This window comes from Podarcis liolepis, assembly GCF_965112155.1.
Source record: "Podarcis liolepis genome assembly, chromosome: 10".
In the NCBI taxonomy this organism is placed as follows: domain Eukaryota; kingdom Metazoa; phylum Chordata; class Lepidosauria; order Squamata; family Lacertidae; genus Podarcis; species Podarcis liolepis.
Window position 1 is genome coordinate 63,268,167 of NC_139562.1, and position 19,611 is coordinate 63,287,777.

Below are 19,611 nucleotides of genomic sequence, written 5' to 3' on the forward strand. Positions count from 1 at the left end.
AGACGGGTTAATTTAGTGCTATTTTCTACTCTGTAGAAACAAATTAGCAGATGTCTAAAAGGCTTCTTAGCAACGATCCTGTTGAAATAAGGGGGTTTGTGTTCAGCAATAAATCAGCTCCCAGAGGCGGACTTGGTGTTTTACTCCTTCGCCAGCTGTGTTTCATCACAGCTATTAATGGCACCGTGCATCTTGTCTTTTCTAGTAATCTGTAAAAGGTTAACTCGTTCTTTTTTAATGGTTCTTCTTATGATAGAATGGAGTCATGTCTGGGTTGATGCAAATGCTGCTACTGAAAGTCTCTGCACATATCACAGAACAGCTGGGAATGGCTCCCGGAGGAGAGTTCAGGGAGGCTTTCAAAGAGGTGAGACTTTCCTTTCTTTCTTCTTTTAAGTGTGTGATTTTGTGTGCGATTTCGCCCCTGAGCTAAAAAACGCTGAGTGACTTGTGGGAAGCTGGCAACGGCAGAAACCGGTGTGGGTTTCACTTGGGCCAAATTCTTTGTGGTGTATTCTGTCTCTTAAAAACAGATCAAAATCTGGAAAAAAATAATAATTACCGGTTCAAAGAACATCTGGTTTTTAAAATCTGGGCCTCCCATCTACCATTTTCTGTCTGATTGTCTAACGCTGACAAAACATAATGAAAGCTGTAATATGAATGGTATCCTTTGCGACTGCTGAGGGAACTATAAACGTATCAGACAACTGAGTGTGTGATTCATTTTGTCCCATGTCTCAGCTGCTAGACTAATAGATTGTCAGATAGCAATTAAGCCAGATACATCTCTCTTTAAGAGCAAAAACAAAAAAAGGTGAGAGTGGATAAAGTTTATGTTTCCATAAGGGGGAAACTGGGGGAGGAATTCAACATTGCACTATTTTGATTGCTTCAATCCCCCATCTCCTCTTCCTACAATGCTGTTCTGAACCTCCAGATTTGGGGGTGCAATGGGGGGGGGAAGGGAAGGAAGCCCCTTGAACTAACAGCTGCCCTTCCTCTGGCTTCCATCCTGGAGCCTTTAAATATTTTCAAGTTGGGTGAGCATCTGTGAACAATTCTGTTGTACGTAACAAATTTTGTCTGATTCCCCCTGTCAATAATCGCGCAAATCATCTCATAAATTTGAATTTATTTTTCTTGAGAGAGGTGTTAGAACTATTACCATAATCCTTGGCCAATATTAAAGCGTTTTTTTCTCACTGCATATTAAAACATTTTTCTCAAATCAGTTGATAATTTTGTTTGTTGGCTCATCTTTATGGATTATAATCTGTATTGTTTATTGGTACTGCTTCTGTGGGTTTGTCATGGCTTTTAGCTAGAACAATAAACTTATATGGATTGACTGATTGAGTTTGATTTTTTTTCATGTGAATTGTCCATGTAAATTGCATTTGATTTGTGATTACAACACTTACACTTTCTTAGCCATGCTAGTCTGAGGAGTCTCTTGTATCCGATCTGCTTTGGTAACTTGTGATTATTCAATATAGCTGTAAATGCTGCCATGATAAGTTTCAACCCGTAACCTCTTATTTATTATTTTTACCACACTTTTTCATGTAAAATGTGGTTAATGAGAGTTAGCAATGAAATGCATAGCAAAATGGAGACCAGTCAATAAAGTATAAGCAGTAATTAGTGTAAATGATAAGTAACGAGCAAAGAATCATCAAATTAGAGAAGATGAAAATTAGACAACAGCTGTCGACTAGTTAGACAAGTTGAGTGGTATTCAACTTTTACCCAGGGTAGACCCATTGAAATCCATTAGTTCGTTAATTTCAGTTCAAACTTAGTAAGATACCACTCACTACGATTAAAATGCAAAACAAGACAAATCCACTCAGTAATCTGAACACCTCTTGAGATACAACGGTTTTACCTGCCAACATCAACAAAGTTTGGGGGCAGCCACTGAGAAGGCCCTGTCTTGAATTCTTGCCCAAACGCTCATCTTCCATTGGCAGGACAAGATCTCAACTGGGATTGCAGAGGTAGCCTGCCCCCAAGCCTTCTAGGCTATAACCAGCACTTTGAATTGTGCCCAGAAATTGACAGTGACACTGTTACATCTCAGAGAAGTCTGAAGACTTTGCTACTTCTACTCATGTCCCTTTTTTCTTCTGCTTTCAACAATTTCTCTAAGAGAAACCAAACCATTTCTGAAAACCAGCTTTATAGCCTGAAAGAACCCTGAAAGAACCTTTGTGCAAGAAGCCTGCATTGACCGATAGCTAAACTGAAAATGATTTGCTGTTGTTGTTGTTGTTGTTGTTGTTGTTGTTGTTGTTGTTGTTATTTACACACCCTGTGTAGTGCCTTAGCCTCCTGTTGTATGTAATGCTGACTAATCGCTAATGTGCATATTCATCTTGCAGGCTAGTAAAGTACCTTTCTGCAAATTTCATCTTGGGGACAGGCCAATCCCGGTGACCTTCAAGAGGGCCATTGCTGCACTTTCTTTCTGGCAAAAGGTCAAGCTTGCTTGGGGCCTCTGCTTCCTTTCTGACCCAATCAGGTAGGAATGAGTGTGGCAACTCGTGGTTGGGTGCTCAGACTTGAGGCAACCCTGGGGTATATCTTCTGATGGCGCTGGCAAATATTTCTGGTGCCAATAACAACAAAAGAAAGGGCAACCGTTGGAACAGTAGACTAGAGGCTCTCTGGATATTGTTCGGATTTCAGCTCCTGTCAACAGCAAACTTCCCGTCCAACCCCTTTACACTCAACTGTAGGGACGCAGTTGGCACTGTGGTCTAAATCACTGAGCCTCTTGGGCTTGCCAATCGGAAGGTTGGCCGTTTGAATCCGTGCGACAGGGTGAGCTCCCGTTGCTCTGTCCCAGCTCCTGCCAGCTAGCAGTTCGAAAGCACGGCAGTGCAAGTAGATAAATATTTACCACTGTGTCGGGAAGGTAAACGGCATTTCCGTACGCTCTTGCACTCATCATGGTGTCCCGTTGTGCCAGAAGCAGTTTAGTCATGCTGGCCACATGACCTGGAAAGCTGTCTGCGGACAAACGCCAGCTCCCTTGGCCTGAAAGCGAGATGAGTGCCATAACCGCATAGTCGCCTTTGACTGGGCTTAACCATCCAGGGGTCCTTTACCTTTTTACCTTTTATTTTTACACCCAACTGGTCACTGTTACCTACAGGTGAGGGCTTCCTGCACATACCCATCATTCTGCCCGGACACTGAGGTCCAGTGCCGAGGGCCTTCTGGCGGTTCCCTCGCTGCGAGAAGCCAAGTTACAGGGAACCAGGGAGAGGGCCTTCTCGGTAGTGGCGCCCACCCTGTGGAACACCCTCCCACCAGTTGTCAAAGAGAAAAATAACTTTTAGAAGACATCTAAAGGCAGCCCTGTTTAGGGAAGCTTTTAATGTTTAATAGGTTATTGTATTTTAGTGTTTTGTTGGAAGCCGCCCAGAGTGGCTGGGGGGACCCAGCCAGATGGGTGGGGTGTAAATAATAATAATAATAATAATAATAATAATAATAATAGTAATAATAGTAATAATAATTGGAATTGAACGCAATTGGTGGGGCTGAAAGCATAGGCCCACTCCCCAGTCATCATGCCATCGCCCTACGAGGGAGTAGCATGTAACTAGGGTTTGTTTACGCTGTGTTGGTAGTCAGTGAATTATTCGATACATTCATGCATGGCTACACAGCTTTTTTCTAATACAAGTGCTTCTGTCATGGCAATTTTCAGGTTATTTTTATCCATCACAGCAGCAGCAGTGAGATGTTCTTTTACCATAAGCAGTTCTTTGCATGTTTACATTTCGGTGTGATTCAGTGCCTCGCAGCGCTATTTTTCTGCTGCCGTGTATGAAACATCGCATTATATGCAGCAGTAGGTTTCTACCATTTGCAACCGTCATACGCCCAAGAGGATCTCGTTGTCTGCAATAGAATGAGCAATGTGTTTGGTAAGAAGGGCTGTTTGAGAAATATCAGGCACTACAGAGCTGTGAAAAAAAGAAAAGACTGAGAGAGAAAAGGAGCTGTAGTCGCGTTGCATATTTCAACTGTGTGTATTAGCATCATTTATATGCAAGAACATTGCAAGGGTTCTGTAGCTCAGTATAAGACAACTTCATATGTCTTGCAGATACCAGAATAGATCAGGTACACAAAATGGAGGAGAGAATCCTTGGGTGGGTTTTCCTCCCAGTAGGGAGGACTGTGCAATTTAAGTGGCTTTTACCCCAGTGCTGGGTGGGTGACCCCCCAGTTCCTTCTTGCCTAGCTTCCCCCCTGTGCAAATGGTTTATGCTAGGAAAGCCCTTCAGTTGTTAAGTTGTGGCCCGCAGGGAGATTGACGGAGAGAATGCACTATTTCCACAATACAGTCATACCTCGGGTTGAAGTTGAGTGCTTCAGGTTGAGTGCTTTCGGGTTGCGCTCCGCGGCGACCCGGAAGTAACAGAATGTGTTACTTCCGGGTTTCCCCGCTCACGCATGCACAGACGGTCAAAATGACATCACATGCATGCGGGGAAGTGGCGAATCGCGACACGTGCAGACACGGGTTGCGTTTACTTCAGGATGCGAACGGGGCTCCGGAACGGGTCCCGTTCATATCCAGAGGTACCACTGTAGAGGCAGCGACCGTTTTAACTACGTCCAGTTGACACGCGATCGCTGGTGCATGGGTCCTTTTCCACCCAGAAGAGGGCGTAATGGGGCTGTGCATGTTTATATGCACTCTGCCAACATGGGGGGGGGGGATGGAGCCCCCACAAGAAATTGCCTCCGCTTGTAATATAGTTGCACTGCTTTTCCTCCCCTACATTTGAAGGCAATAGTGTACCTGTTTCAGGCTGTGGCTGGAGCAAACAAGGTAGCTTTGTGTCCTTCAGAAGTGTTGCATTTAGGGAAAATAAACACATCCAAAAAGAGACTGCAGTCCAAAAGATATTCCATAAGGGCTTACCGGGAGCCTAATAAGAACAGAAGGAGTTGGAATACTCCCCAAGTGGGAGATACCGTAGCTGCTTCTGGAACTGCATGGCAGTGAATTACTAACACAAGACGTATTGTTGTACATCTACTAGGCAAGGAAGACCAGGGTTGATCAACTTGTGACCCATTATTGTACGTTTTCACCTTTGTATACAGTTTCAAGTGGCGCTCCACTTTAAGATACTTCGTAGTAGTCAGAAATACAGGTGGAGTCTGTGTCTTAACAGTTGGTCAGTTGAGAGCAATGGGTAGTGGGTGGGAATAAGCAATACTGCAGTTCTTTTATCTCTCAGTGGAGAGTAAACCCCACTGAACTCATTGGGACTTACGTCCGAGTAGACATGCATAGGGTTGCATTGCAAAATATGTCATTTAGGTAAGCTAACCCAAAACTGTTTACATAATAAATAATCCTGACCACCACTGGGTTCGGCTGATTCTGCTCTGAACCTCGGAGCACGGAAGAATATTTAAAATAGGGGGCATGGTTGCCTTGCTATCCTCTATGTGGGTAGCCCGAGTAATAATGTTACAGCTGTGTACCTTTGGATCTTATCCAAGAACTTAAAAAATTCAAAATAGCAAGATCCTGCAGAAAATATCCCCCCTGTCTTGAACACAGAAAATGCATCATGGTGTGAATTTTGCTCAAAGAAGTGCAGAACAGAAGTTCTGTCTCTGGCTGTTTTGTACACTTAGGGTCAATTCACACATTCATGTTCATCGCCTAAGGGTGCAAGTGTCTGTCTCATTTCTGGCTGCAGATTTAATTATTATTTATTGTACTGGTTACCCCACCCACCCCACCATAATTTTCCAGGATTGGGTTACTCCTAGGAAAAGAGAATACAACAAAACAGATAAAAAGACCCACACGCCACAATACTATGCAATATGAATCAACTAAACCAGATGGGGGTTTTTTTGGTGGGGGGTGACTAACAATAAAAGTTCAACTATCACAGGAGTAGAGGTGCATTTTTTAGACACGGTTTAGTGCTTTAAGACTTGGCTATTGTTAAAATGTAATAAAGATCATGAGCTGCATGTTCAGAAATAATCAAACTGGGAATATGCTTAGAAGCTGTCCCCTAGTACTAAGTTGGACTAAGCTGATGCTGGAAGAATTGTTATCAAGTGAAGACTATTTGACAAGCTAAAAGGTGCTTTTTGTGCTCCTGCTGTTGTGTTTCGGCAGCATCAAGGTGGAAGCGCAACATAGCTATAACAGCAGAGCAAGGCTGAAGCTCTCTCTCTCCCTCCAAGGAATTAACATGTTATAATTAGAATGAGGTTTATATGCTTTTGCACATCCATACATCCCACTCACTACTTGAGTGTGAAAGGCCTAACAAAACCGGTTTGCTTTTTCTTTCCACTGCATTTGCAGCGCAGATGCCTGCCAATTTGTTTTTGTTTGTTTTTTCAGAAATGAAAATTGATTCCTTGGGAAGAAAGAGTTTTGTGCCAAATTCTAAACTGAATTTTTATGCCGTGCTTTTTAATTGTGTGTGTGTTGCTGTTGTTGTTGTTGCTGCTGCTGCTGCTGCTATATCTCTTTGTGAGCTGTCTTTCCTGCAGAAAAAGCAATCTGTGAATTCCGTTCTTATCGCTGACCCCATTCTGAGGTTAAGTAGCACTTTCTTTCCTGCAACTTACACGTCCTGGTTCTGTTCCAAACGTGCTTGTAGGTTCGTTGAGGATGGGTTCAAGTAACCAACTTTGTACCCACACTCCCCAGTACCTTCAGAGTGGAAGTCACTTGGGAGTTTTTCATGGGAATCTAACATACCAATCAGCTCTGTAGTTATTTCACTTGCAATAAGCCCAGGAAATCCAACTTGCTGAAGGCTAGTAGCTATACCAGACTGTACCCTTACCTTCTACTTTAGTAGCTGGCCTGTTGAGACAGGCAGCAATAACAGGTTACACTTTCGGCTTCTTCTGTAAGAAATAGTAAGTTGAAAGAGTGGAGAAATCCCTCCTTGTGCTTGCCTTTATCCATCGAGATTTTTTAAAAAAACAAACAATTTTTGGCATTATTGAGGCTCGAAGGGCATTGGTTCGGTTTATTATTCTTTCTCCTTTTGCTTTCGTTTATCACTGAGAGCATAATGTAGACGTTGAAACTGTTTGTTTCAGTAAAGATGATGTGGAGAAGTGTAAACAAAAGGATCTGCTGGAGCAAATGATGGCCGAGATGATTGGCGAGTTTCCTGATCTTCATCGGACAATCGTCTCAGAAAGAGATATTTACTTGACTTACATGCTGAAGCAAGCTGCAAAGCGAACAGAACTACCTCGTGCATCTGAAGGTAAATTAACATTTATGACTAGGAATTGCACTCCTCCATCGGTGTGGTTCTCCAACTATGCTGCCTCTCAGGAAATCTAGACACATATTTGTAGATTAATGTGCAACATAGGGATTAGTTCTGTTAGCCAACTAGCCAAGAGGGTGTTGCCACTCTGCCTGGTTGCTAAGTTTTTTCTTCACTGAGGTAGCAAATGCTCTACAGTGATACCTCAGGTTACATACGCTTCAGGTTACAGACTCCGCTAACCCAGAAATAGTACCTCAGGTTAAGAACTTTGCTTCAGGATGAGAACAGAAATTGTGGGGTGGCGGCGGGAGGCCCCATTAACTAAAGTGGTCTTCAGGTTAAGAACAGTTTCAGGTTAAGAACAGACCTCAGGAACGAATTAAGTACGTAACCAGAGGTCCCACTGTAATTGGCTGTGAAGGTATGAGGGAATTTTTCTCTGTATGCTTCATTTCCCTGCTTGAACTAAGACAAAAGCTCCCTGTTCCTTTCCCCTCAAATTATACACGGTTTTGTTCAGTTTCCTCAGCCAAGACTCTCTGGACTCTGTCTTCATAATTTAAGTAACTTTGCCAACATAGCAAGACATCCGAATGGGCACAATATTGCAGCCTATCTGCAGAATGGGAATTAAAAGTATTCTGATTTGCAGGATTATTGAAATGAGAGAGGTGACACTGTCCATTTAGGAATTCTATGTACCTTTTATAAAGGGGTCATACGTCTTTACATAATCTTCCTGTTAGAAGAACTGGCTAAATTAGTATTTAGCTTTTTTCAAATCCAAGACCATATTTTAGCCCAAACGTGGCGTATTGGGGCACACTTCTGAATTTTGCACCATGTGTTTGTATTATGATAGGGCTACTGTGGAACCTGTCAGTCAGAGGTGGGTTCTGACTTACCAGCTGATCAATGCATTAAACCCAGGCATGGCCAAACTTGGCCCTCCAGATGTTTTGGGACTACAACTCCCATCATTTCTAGCTAACAGGACCAGTAGTCAGGGATGATGGGAATTGTAGTACCGAAACATCTGGAGGTCCAATTTTGGCCATGCCTGCATTAAACTAATAGGAAGATGGCACATGGGTGCAGATAATCAAACCAATCACTTGTTGATTAGATAGTTGTTTTACCTTGCAAGTGAGGGAGATGAAGAAATAACCCCTAGTTATGTGAACAACAGATTTTTTTATTTTCAAATGATTCCATTGAACTCTCAGGGAACCTCGCAACTTATCCTAAAGCACTATTATAATGTGGAAGAGCAGAGTGTGTTCTATGCATACAGAACCTCTTTAGGTCAATTCTCAGCACCTCCAGTTAGGGCTGGGAATTATCCTTTTCCGGGAAGTCTCCATTGGTGTAGGCCGGGATGGGAATTCTGTGGCCTGCCAGATATTGTTGGACCACAACTCCCATTCCCTATAGCAATTGGGAGTGCCAGCTGGGACTGATAGAAGCTGGAATCCAGTAACATCTGGAGGGCAAGATGTTCCCCATCCCTGGTGTAGACAAAAATGCTGGATGGACCAATGGTCTGACGCTGTATAAGGCAGCTTCCTGTTGTTGTTGTTTTTTTAAAAAAAATAACTTAGGCATTCAGTAAACTGGGCTTTTCTCTCTCTTAATTCCTGAAGTAACTTCTTGAATAGCAAGTCACCTGGCAGGTTTCATTTTTAACCATTCTGGAACTGTAGGAATATGTTGAGTTATTTTATTTTATTCAGTGTGTAGCAATAATACATCCAAGCACTCTTTCAAGTTGCTTATCCTCTGTAAATGTTTAGGTTATGTTTTTACAGAGGCTTTAACAGCCTGCTGTGGTTTGGTTTGTAGTTCACTCTGTAGTCGTACCTTGGATCCCGAACGCCTTGCGAGTCAAAGGTTTTGGCTCCTGAACGCCACAAACCTAGAAGTGAGTGTTCCAGTTTGCAAACATTCTTTGGAACCCGATGCCTTGGTTTCCGAACATTTTGGAAGTCGAACGGACTTCCGGAACGGATTCCGTTTTACCACTGTATCCCTTTGTTTCTGTTTGAGAGCTGTGGCTGAAGAGAATCCGAAAAATAGTGGTAGTAAATATAATAAACACATTGAACATGAACTTTTTGTTTATGTTTCTTCTGCCGTCTCAGCTGAACCCAGAAGATGCGTCCCGTCCATTGTAGTTGGGGTGGTTGGAATGGGTCACGTGCCTGGGATCGAAAAGAACTGGAATACAGACTTGAACATCCAGGAAATAATGAGGTAATTCTCTCTCTGGTAGGTTTGGTCATCTTCCTTATATGTTATGATTTCTGCAGTTAGCCTGGGGGCAGGAGGTAAACAAAAGGCAGTGAATAGGTATAGTGGCAGACTGCTAATGACACTAAAAGTGAATTCCCAGAGATTCGGGCAATGCTAAAATGTCCTTGGTTAGGCAGGAAGTATCTTCTGAGAAATGAGTATTTGGGAGAAAGCTTGTTGTGCAGTTTTCCCTACGGAACAAATGACTGAAAACAAAGATTAAGTAGCTATGCATTTGGGGTTTCTGTTTTATCTGCGCAGTTCCGAGGCCTGAGATACAGATTGTTTCCTGTGATCTAAAGGTTGAGATTTGATGCTCTGTATAAATAAAACGGGAAAAGAGAGCACCCAGTTTCTCCCCCCAAAGGGTCTCTGGGGTGAATATTTCAATGAAAATAATTAAAAGTGCATCATAAAAATTAATGTTCCTGTTACAGAACCATAAACCTGGAAACTACCACAAGTAGATATAATGGTGACATTCAGACATCATGCTGAGTCACTATTAAGAGTGATGGGAAGAAGCCAAACAAACTGCAAGCTGTAACCAAGATTACATCTTGACTTGTCGTTTGTGGTTCATTTGGGGGAGACGAACAACAAGACTCAGTTCATATGTAACCATAAGCCAAACCACGGCTTAGCCACCAGCAGCGTAGCAGGAGCAAAGCAGAGAGGTTTTTAGTCTATGTACCATCCTGCTTGCCCATTCATACTTCACCATTGTTTGGCTTGGAGTTACCATATTTTTCGCTCTATAGGACGCACCCAACCATAGGACGCACCTTGTTTTAGAGGGGGAGAACAAGAAAAAAAAACTCTCCCCCTCTCTGCTCAGTGCCCCTTCGGCGAAGCCGCAGGAGAAACGAAGCCCCTTCCATTTCTCCTCCCGCTTGGCTGAAGGGGCACTGCGCAGCTCTCCCTCTCTGCTGAAGCCAGGAGAGTCTTGCTCTCCCGGCTTCAGCAAAAGGAACCCAAAGCCTCCGAGCACAGCAGGACCTCCTGCAAGACTCTCCTGGCTTCAGCGAAAGGAACCTGAAGCCTCTGGAGTGCGGCGGGAACTTGCGCTGCGCTCCGAAGGTTCAGGCGCCTATCTCTGAAGCCTGGAGAGAGAGAGGGGTCAGTTCGCACCGACCCCTCTCGCTCTCCAGGCTTCAGCGAAAGCAACGCAAAGCCTCCGGAGCACGGAAGGAGCGCTCCCTCTGCGTTTCGGAGGCTTCACGTTGCTATCGCTGAAGACAAGGAGCCTGCATTCGCTCCATAGGACACACACACATTTCCCCTTAATTTTTGGAGGGGAAAAAGTGCGTCCTATAGAGCGAAAAATACGGTACATGTGAACGAGGCCGTTTTGGCGTCGAATAAAGGCTTCCACTTCCGTTTTTCCTTAAACGCAGCTTGTCATATTACCGGAACCACTAAACTGTAGCTTAACATTAGCCATGCTTTGTTTGAAACAAACGGACTTCAAGTCATGGATTATATTATAAGAGCATAAGATGATCAGCCAAAACACTTGCCTGCTCCAACATCCTGTCTTCCACTGTGGCCAACCAGGTGCCTCTAGGAAGCTCACAATCTGAATGTAAGTGCAATAGCACACTCTTGCTCCTGTTAACAAGTTGGGAATTAAGAGTTTGAATGGAAAGTTAAACTGTAATTAGTAGAAAGCAGAACTGAAAGCTTTCGAACCCCCCACCTGCGTCAGCTGCCACACCTAAGAATGATGGGGTGGAATCCAGAGCCTGACATTATCTGCAGTCAGTTCTCATCATGCTAAATACAGTTTTGACATGGCATGTGAATGTAGCTAATAAATGACCATTTAGATGAAGGTAGCTGTGCAAGAAAAATCCATCTGTGATTTCCTCTCCAAGATGCATGAATCAATTAATTTTACGGAATCGTTTTTATATATTGCAAGACTCATGGTAAAATGAAAAGAATTTCAAAAATCAAATCCATAATAGTATAAATAAATCGTAAGATGTATGTAACAAATACTGCTGATGTGGAGTGTTAGCTCAGGGCCTGATCCATGGAAGATTATTTTCATTTAAAGCAATTGGTAATGTTTGAACTGTATCATGTATGCTGTTACCCAAAAGATAAGTGGTCAGAATAGGGCAAAATGGCCCTGTTCTGGTGGTGGTGGTGGTGGTGGTTGTGTGTGTGTGTGTGTGTGTGTGTGTAAGCTCATTAGCTATTACATTGGCACAATTAAACAATACACACATATTGCTGCATGATGCATACTGGATTCCCACCAAAGTAATAAAGGTTGCTGCAGGCATTTTAGTGTTTGAGCAAGTAGTGTTTAGTATTAATTATTTGAACATAGGTGGATGGTAAGTCTCTCCTCCCCCCTTCTCATTTTTCCAGTGTGCCGCCTCCATCAACCTCAAGTAAAATCCTCAAGTTTGCTCTAAAGGCCACAGTATTTGGACTAGTGGGCTACGGCTGCTATAGGATGGGGAAAAGGACAGTTCGGTTTATTCTCTCCATGCCCGTTGCACAGAACTATCTTCAGAAACTGGCAGATGTCAAGCCTCAGCACTGAATTGGAAGAAGATTCTACAAGTAGCTGGGGCAAGATCTAACATACGTAAAACTAGGTTGGAAAGGAGTGACTTGTCAAATTTAACCAAATTCTGTCCAGAGGTCTCATTTGATTCTGAGCCTGAAGCATAACCAGTGGATCAGTACTAAACGCCACACCAGCTGCGACCTAAGCATTTGCCCACAAACCTGGTGAAATGGGCAGCATAAAATGACATGCCAGTATAGGGTACCTAAAGTATGTACACATATATATCATACTATTTATGTGTATATAGTGCATTTATAAAGATGGTGTTATAATGGATCAACAACATAGAATCTAGTATCCTTGGACACAATTCACTGGAAACTTCCGTTATGCAAGCACCTTTGAAACGAATGAGACTGTACAAAGATGCAGCTGTTTATTTAACTGAAGCTGGCACAGGAGAACTTCCTGGTGCATTGTGTCCCATGATCTGTTTTCTCCCCCAGAGGAACAGAACAAACCATAGGCTAGTTGTGTTCTTATTAGAAAGCACAGTGGCCCATTAAGTATGTGTGCGTTCGGTACAGGTAAATAAATACCAGGCTATCCTTCCTGGTGCCAAGCACCTATAAGATGATTTAGAAGGACCTCTTCTTACTGGAAAACTTTTATACTTAGTGGCTTTTTTTAAAAGAAGACAAACTGCTAAAAGCTTTTGAAATATCAGAAACGTGCTGGCTGCTATCGTTGAAACCTCTACATATCTTTTACAAGCCTTACTTTTTTTAGAAGAAAAAGTTGCCTTCAGCATTGTATCCCGCCAAAATGGATCACTTTAAAACCCCAACCCTTTTAATGGAAAGCTCACAAGTTCCATTCAAGAGTCCTTATGTTTGGTTAGCCTAACCTGACGCCCTCCAGATGTCTTTAAATTCAGAATCATCTGGGGAAAGTCGGGGAAGGACAAGCAAGATCGTGCTTTGTCGTTTGGAGGTTTTCCCAAGGTTTTCTCTGTCTCAAATGAAACATTGCAATATGTCTTCTTTTTTCTCTCTCCTTAAGTTGTTGTTGGGTAACTTCCTATGTTTACAAGACACACAGTTCCTCCTAGGTTAGATTAATGTCACTGATAATTAGTAAACCAAATCCTTGTCAGGATAAATTTCAGTACTGCAAAATTATTGAGACTCTTATCCCTCCTACTAATGACTTTTCACTTCTCCTTTTGGGGGAAAACAAATCTGGAACTGTTGTGTATGTCGTATTTACCCATTTACCCTCCCTCGGATGCCGTGTAAGCTATTTATCACAATTCCAGTGGAATGTAATAAAATGCTGATTTAAAAGAAAAAATCAGTGGAATGTTGTTTTAACAGATTTCAATCAGTATTTTTTGAAACTACCTAGGTTTTGTTTGTGTAGCTTTTATGCGTCCTTTTCAACAATTCTACTTTTTTAACATACACATTTTTTAAAAGAAACATTTTGTCATGTACGTTTTGTAGGCATTTATATGCCCTTAAGATTGCCTTGGAGTGCATATTGCTTGTTGCCATCTCAACAGAATATTAATCGTAAAAATGTGGTTGTTAATCTATCCCGTGGAAAGCCTTTTGCCTTTTATGCAATTGTCCATTGGCTGGAGTAAAGACAATTTCTGACTTTAGTCTTCCCTGCTCCCTCTTCTTTAGAGAAGGTGGCATTTGAGGAGCAGAAACTAAACGCTGACATAGTCCACAACCTGACTGCATATTTAGCAAAGCAAACGTTTCCAGATTAATACCGTTACAGCCTATCTTTCAAAATGCTCTTTTGCAAGTTTCCATTCACTGGACATAATGCAGCACAGATAAGTGCACTTAGGTCCAGTTGCGGGGAAGGGGAGATAAACAGGAAATATGCACAATTAGCTGGGTAATGATTGTGCCTGGGTTTAGTTCTTGCTTCTTACCAAAAGGAGGCTATAGTCTTCTTCTTCTTTGGTATTTTTGCTGATGATATGATGCTGGTGGGGAATTCTACATCTTTTGATGGGACTTATGATGGATTCCAAAGTTTTATTTAACTAAATTCAAGCGATAGATTTACAGGGCCTAACAGATTGTATTCCCCAACATCAATGAAAACAAATAATCCCTAAATGAAATTTGATGCTGCTTTTTTGTTTTTGCTTCATGTATTGCAATTAAATCTTGCAAAAAAAATATAAATGGTGGTGCTTGCCTGTTAATAGCACTTGAGACAATTTGCTCTGGAACCGCAACAGTTAAGTATATTGATACAATTAATTGGTTTGAGTTGGGATACTCTTCCACACACCCTCCGTAGGCAAACCTCTTGAATACCTTATCCGCAAGAAAGTGGAAATTTGTTAAATGATGGGAGGAAGGTGCACAGGTTGATTTTTACAGGTACAGCTCAACACAAGATGCAAGAGAGAAAGGTTTGTGTCATTGGTCTTTGCCACTTATACTGCTTTCCTGATAACTGTTTGGAAGAAAAAGGAGTGAGCTGGAAAGTACCATGTTATAAGCAACTTTTCAACAATTGAAATGATTATTTTTATTTTGATGGTTTCTCCTTTACCTTTTAAAAGGTTTCCAATGATTTTTTTTGTTAGATAATCAGCTGAATGAGTTATTAAATTACCTTTTACATCTTACCAAATATGTTGGCTCTCTTTATTGTGTTCCTCCAGTCCCATTTTGTAGGTTAACTGTATTATGTTTACTTTAAAGTATTCATACTCAGGTAAATTTCACAAGAGTTACAAAAAACAAGATGAATGGCAAGAGTCAGCCTTAAGCTTGAATGGACTAATGTTAAACAATGGACTTGAGGCATACTGTATTCTATGTATTTCCATATGCCAAAAAAGAGAGAAATAGAATAAAAGGTCTACCCATCAGCTAGCATTTCATATTTACCAATTCAGTGTGTGTGTGTGTGTGTTCTTTCAAGAGTGTATGAAATGAGAATATGCTACTCCATGTCCCAAAGACTTCTGCACAATGCAATTGAATGGGGCTACCAGTATTTGATATATATTGAATGCCTCTTAGTGCTTGACCTAACTGAAAATGCCTGATTTAAATATGCCCCATGGATGCTGAATAAAGATGATTCATAGATTTTTTTTTACTTCCTGAAAAATGCAAAACCAACTTGTAATAAAAAGTGAATTATCAAGTCCCTTGTTTTTTACTGTGGTGATACAGCATATTCTATAAGCCTATTTCAAACATAGCTCTAGTGTAATGCAGGGGTTGCCAACTTTTTTGGGCTAGTGGGCACATTTTGAATTTTGAGAGTGCTGAGCGTGCCCATCACAAAATAGCTGCGCTGTGGGGTGTGGTATAACAAAAGTTAGAGAGGCACCTGTCTGCAGCAACCTTACACTGAACCATGAGAAGTCAGTGGTATGCTGCTGCTGAAGATCACAATATTGATTTTACAGACACCGAAATGCTGTTGCCGTCCAATAGCAAAAGGAGGCATTCATCATGTACGAAGTGGCCACATCATACCCATTTCACAGAAATTGCACAGAAGGATCTTGCACTTTGCACCATAATTCTCTTTCTAGGAAGGCTAGGAAGATGATTTTTAAAAATGAAAATTTGGAGTCTGGGACACCTGCCCAGAGACACCACTGAGAGCCTTTGTAGATAACGGGTAACCAACTCCTAGGTTAATGCTATCAGACTAGAGGAAAACAAACCCTTCACTTTCTTAGGGTTAGCCTTAACCAGTATGGCAAAAGATTGAAAATGTTCTTCTGCATTGGCACCTGAAGTTTTACAGTCTTGTCAACATTGTTCCCAAGTAAATGTGGGAACTGGTTTTGTTTAGATGCATCCAGTTATTGACACAGCTGCCCATCTTCCTTTATACAAGTTGGGTTTAGGCCAGGTATAGGCAAACTTGGCCCTCCAGATGTTTTGGGACTACAACTCCCATCATTCCTTGCTAACAGGACCAGTGGTCAGGGATGATGGGAGTTGTAGTCCCAAAACATCTGGAGTTTGCCTATGCCTGGTTTAGGTTCATAACCTTTTCCCCCATTTTTTTTTTACAATATTATAGACAAACACACAAAATAAACAAACATAACAAACATAAATCATAACCTTATTAAAAATAACAGGTATTAACTTTGTAGAGCGACTTCCTCATTTCCCCTTGGTTGAATTTCATTGCATGTTCTTATAACGGTTTTCCAAATCCCAATTTTTATAAAATTTAACTTAAACATTAACATCTTTAAATCTTCTCCTTATAGTATTAAACATATTTTTTAATCACTTAACATAAATACAACCTATTTATAAATATAAATATAGCCCATTAAATATCTGGAAACTATTTCCGGCTAGTTTAACTTAACAAATTTAGCTAAAGAATCATTAAATTTATTCCATTCTTCCTGATATTCCTCCTCCTGGTTGCGGACTCTTCCGGTTAGGTCGGCTAGCTCCGAAAAATCCATCTTCATCTGCCATTCTTCTACTGTTGGTAGTTTTTGACTTTTCCACTTTTTAGCTAACAAAATACGAGCCGCAGTTGTGGCATACAAAAATAATTTAACATCTTTCTTGGGCAGGTTTAGGTTCATAACTTTTGGGAGGCAAGACTTACACTGATTTCAGGCAACTACAGTAAACAAAAGAAATATGCATATTTGAAGTCTGTCCTTGTGTTGAAATTGGTGTGAGATTCACTTGAGTAAACATGGGCTTCTGTGGAAATTCCCTCCATCATTCATGACATGATAGCTGCCCAACCCAAATTCTGGTTTTATAAAAATGGAGGGTCTTACTGTAGCTGTGACCAGGCTGGTGTCCTCTTACTCTACCAAAGTATCACCAAATCTAGTTAAGATTTCCTATTTTAATTCGGTTCCTGCCTCGTGTGAAAAAGAAGTAAATCCCTTTCAGTTCCAAGGGGTTTACCACCAAGTAAGTGGGAACCCAACTGCAGCATTAGCTGTGTTGGTGGTTTTTAAGCATTAAAACAAAAGGTATGAAAAGGCAATGCTACTGAAAGGTGTATTCTGTGCCATGTTTTTTACTGGGGGGGGGGGGGTTTCAAAAATATGCCCCATGGATGCTGAATAAAGATGATTCATAGAATTTTTTTTTACTTCCTGAAAAATGCAAAACCAACTTGTAATAAAAAGTGAATTATCAAGTCCCTTGTTTTTTACTGTGGTGATACAGCATATTCTATAAGCCTATTTCAAACATAGCTCTAGTGTAATGCAGGGGTTGCCAACTTTTTTGGGCTAGTGGGCACATTTTGAATTTTGAGAGTGCTGAGCGTGCCCATCACAAAATAGCTGCGCTGTGGGGTGTGGTATAACAAAAGTTAGAGAGGCACCTGCCTGCAGCAACCTTACACTGAACCATGAGAAGTCAGTGGTGTGCTGCTGCTGAAGATCACAATACAGTGGTGCCCCGCAAGACGAATGCCTCGCAAGACGGAAAACTCGCTAGACAAAAGAGTTTTCCGTTTTGGAGGTGCTTCGCAAAACGAATTTCCTATGGGCTTGCTTCGCAAGACGACAATGCCTTGTGAGTTCCTGCGGGTTTTTTCCCCTTCCCCCCTTTTTTCTAAGCCGCTTATCAGCTGATCCGATCAGCAGATAAGCCGCTAAAAGCCGCTAATAGCGCTAATCCGTCAATGGGCTTGCATCGCAAGACGAAAAAACCGCTAGACGAAGAGAATCACAGAACGGATTCTTTTCGTCTTGCGAGGCACCACTGTATTGATTTTACAAACACCGAGATGCTGTTGCCGTCCAATAGCAAAAGGAAGCATTCATCATGTACGAAATGGCCACATCATACTCATTTCACAGAAATTGCACAGAAGGATCTTGCACTTTGCACCATAATTCTCTTTCTAGGAAGGCTAGGAAGATGATTTTAAAAAATGAAAATTTGGAGTCTGGGACACCTGCCCAGAGACACCACTGAGAGCCTTTGTAGATAACGGGTAACCAACTCCTAGGTTAATGCTATCAGACTAGAGGAAAACAAAGCCTTCACTTTCTTAGGGTTAGCCTTAACCAGTATGGCAAAAGATTGAAAATGTTCTTCTGCATTGGCACCTGAAGTTTTACAGTCTTGTCAACATTGTTCCCAAGTAAATGTGGGAACTGGTTTTGTTTAGATGCATCCAGTTATTGACACAGCTGCCCATCTTCCTTTATACAAGTTGGGTTTAGGCCAGGTATAGGCAAACTTGGCCCTCCAGATGTTTTGGGACTACAACTCCCATCATTCCTTGCTAACAGGACCAGTGGTCAGGGATGATGGGAGTTGTAGTCCCAAAACATCTGGAATTTGCCTATGCCTGGTTTAGGTTCATAACTTTTTCCCCCCATTTTTTTTTTACAATATTATAGACAAACACACAAAATAAACAAACATAACAAACATAAATCATAACCTTATTAAAAATAACAGGTATTAACTTTGTAGAGCGACTTCCTCATTTCCCCTTGGTTGAATTTCATTGCATGTTCTTATAACGGTTTTCCAAATCCCAATTTTTATAAAATTTAACTTAAACATTAACATCTTTAAATCTTCTCCTTATAGTATTAAACATATTATTTAATCACTTAACATAAATACAACCTATTTATAAATATAAATATAGCCCATTAAATATCTGGAAACTATTTCCGGCTAGTTTAACTTAACAAATTTAGCTAAATAATCATTAAATTTATTCCATTCTTCCTGATATTCCTCCTCCTGGTTGCGGACTCTTCCGGTTAGGTCGGCTAGCTCCGAAAAATCCATCTTCATCTGCCATTCTTCTACTGTTGGTAGTTTTTGACTTTTCCACTTTTTAGCTAACAAAATACGAGCTGCAGTTGTGGCATACAAAAATAATTTAACATCTTTCTTGGGCAGGTTTAGGTTCATAACTTTTGGGAGGCAAGACTTACACTGATTTCAGGCAACTACAGTAAACAAAAGAAATATGCATATTTGAAGTCTGTCCTTGTGTTGAAATTGGTGTGAGATTCACTTGAGTAAACATGGGCTTCTGTGGAAATTCCCTCCATCATTCATGACATGATAGCTGCCCAACCCAAATTCTGGTTTTATAAAAATGGAGGGTCTTACTGTAGCTGTGACCAGGCTGGTGTCCTCTTACTCTACCAAAGTATCACCAAATCTAGTTAAGATTTCCTATTTTAATTCGGTTCCTGCCTCATGTGAAAAAGAAGTAAATCCCTTTCAGTTCCAAGGGGTTTACTACCAAGTAAGTGGGAACCCAACTGCAGCATTAGCTGTGTTGGTGGTTTTTAAGCATTAAAACAAAAGGTATGAAAAGGCAATGCTACTGAAAGGTGTATTCTGTGCCATGTTTTTTACTGGGGGGGGGGGTTCAAAATCATAAACTGCACTCTCCCACATTTAAGCTGCTGGAACGTGTGCAGAGGAGGGCAACAAAGGTGATCAAGGG

General features: G+C 41.4%; 1 protein-coding gene across 2 annotated transcripts in view; it reads left to right on the forward strand.

Annotated features, from left to right (window-relative positions):
- Window positions 1-15,056, forward strand: part of TRABD (TraB domain containing) — a 34,292-nt gene extending 19,236 nt beyond the window's left edge. The window contains exons 6-10 of one of the 2 annotated variants that reach the window (XM_083463738.1): window positions 257-367; window positions 2,388-2,527; window positions 7,123-7,295; window positions 9,446-9,557; window positions 11,979-15,056. In XM_083463738.1, the coding sequence (XP_083319864.1) occupies window positions 257-367; window positions 2,388-2,527; window positions 7,123-7,295; window positions 9,446-9,557; window positions 11,979-12,156 (714 nt within the window). In that variant the 3' untranslated portion in view covers window positions 12,157-15,056. Of the gene's footprint in view, window positions 1-256; window positions 368-2,387; window positions 2,528-7,122; window positions 7,296-9,445; window positions 9,573-11,978 lie in introns of both variants that reach the window. The other variant, XM_083463739.1, reaches the window with a different exon arrangement.
- The last annotated feature ends 4,555 nt before the right edge of the window (window positions 15,057-19,611 follow it).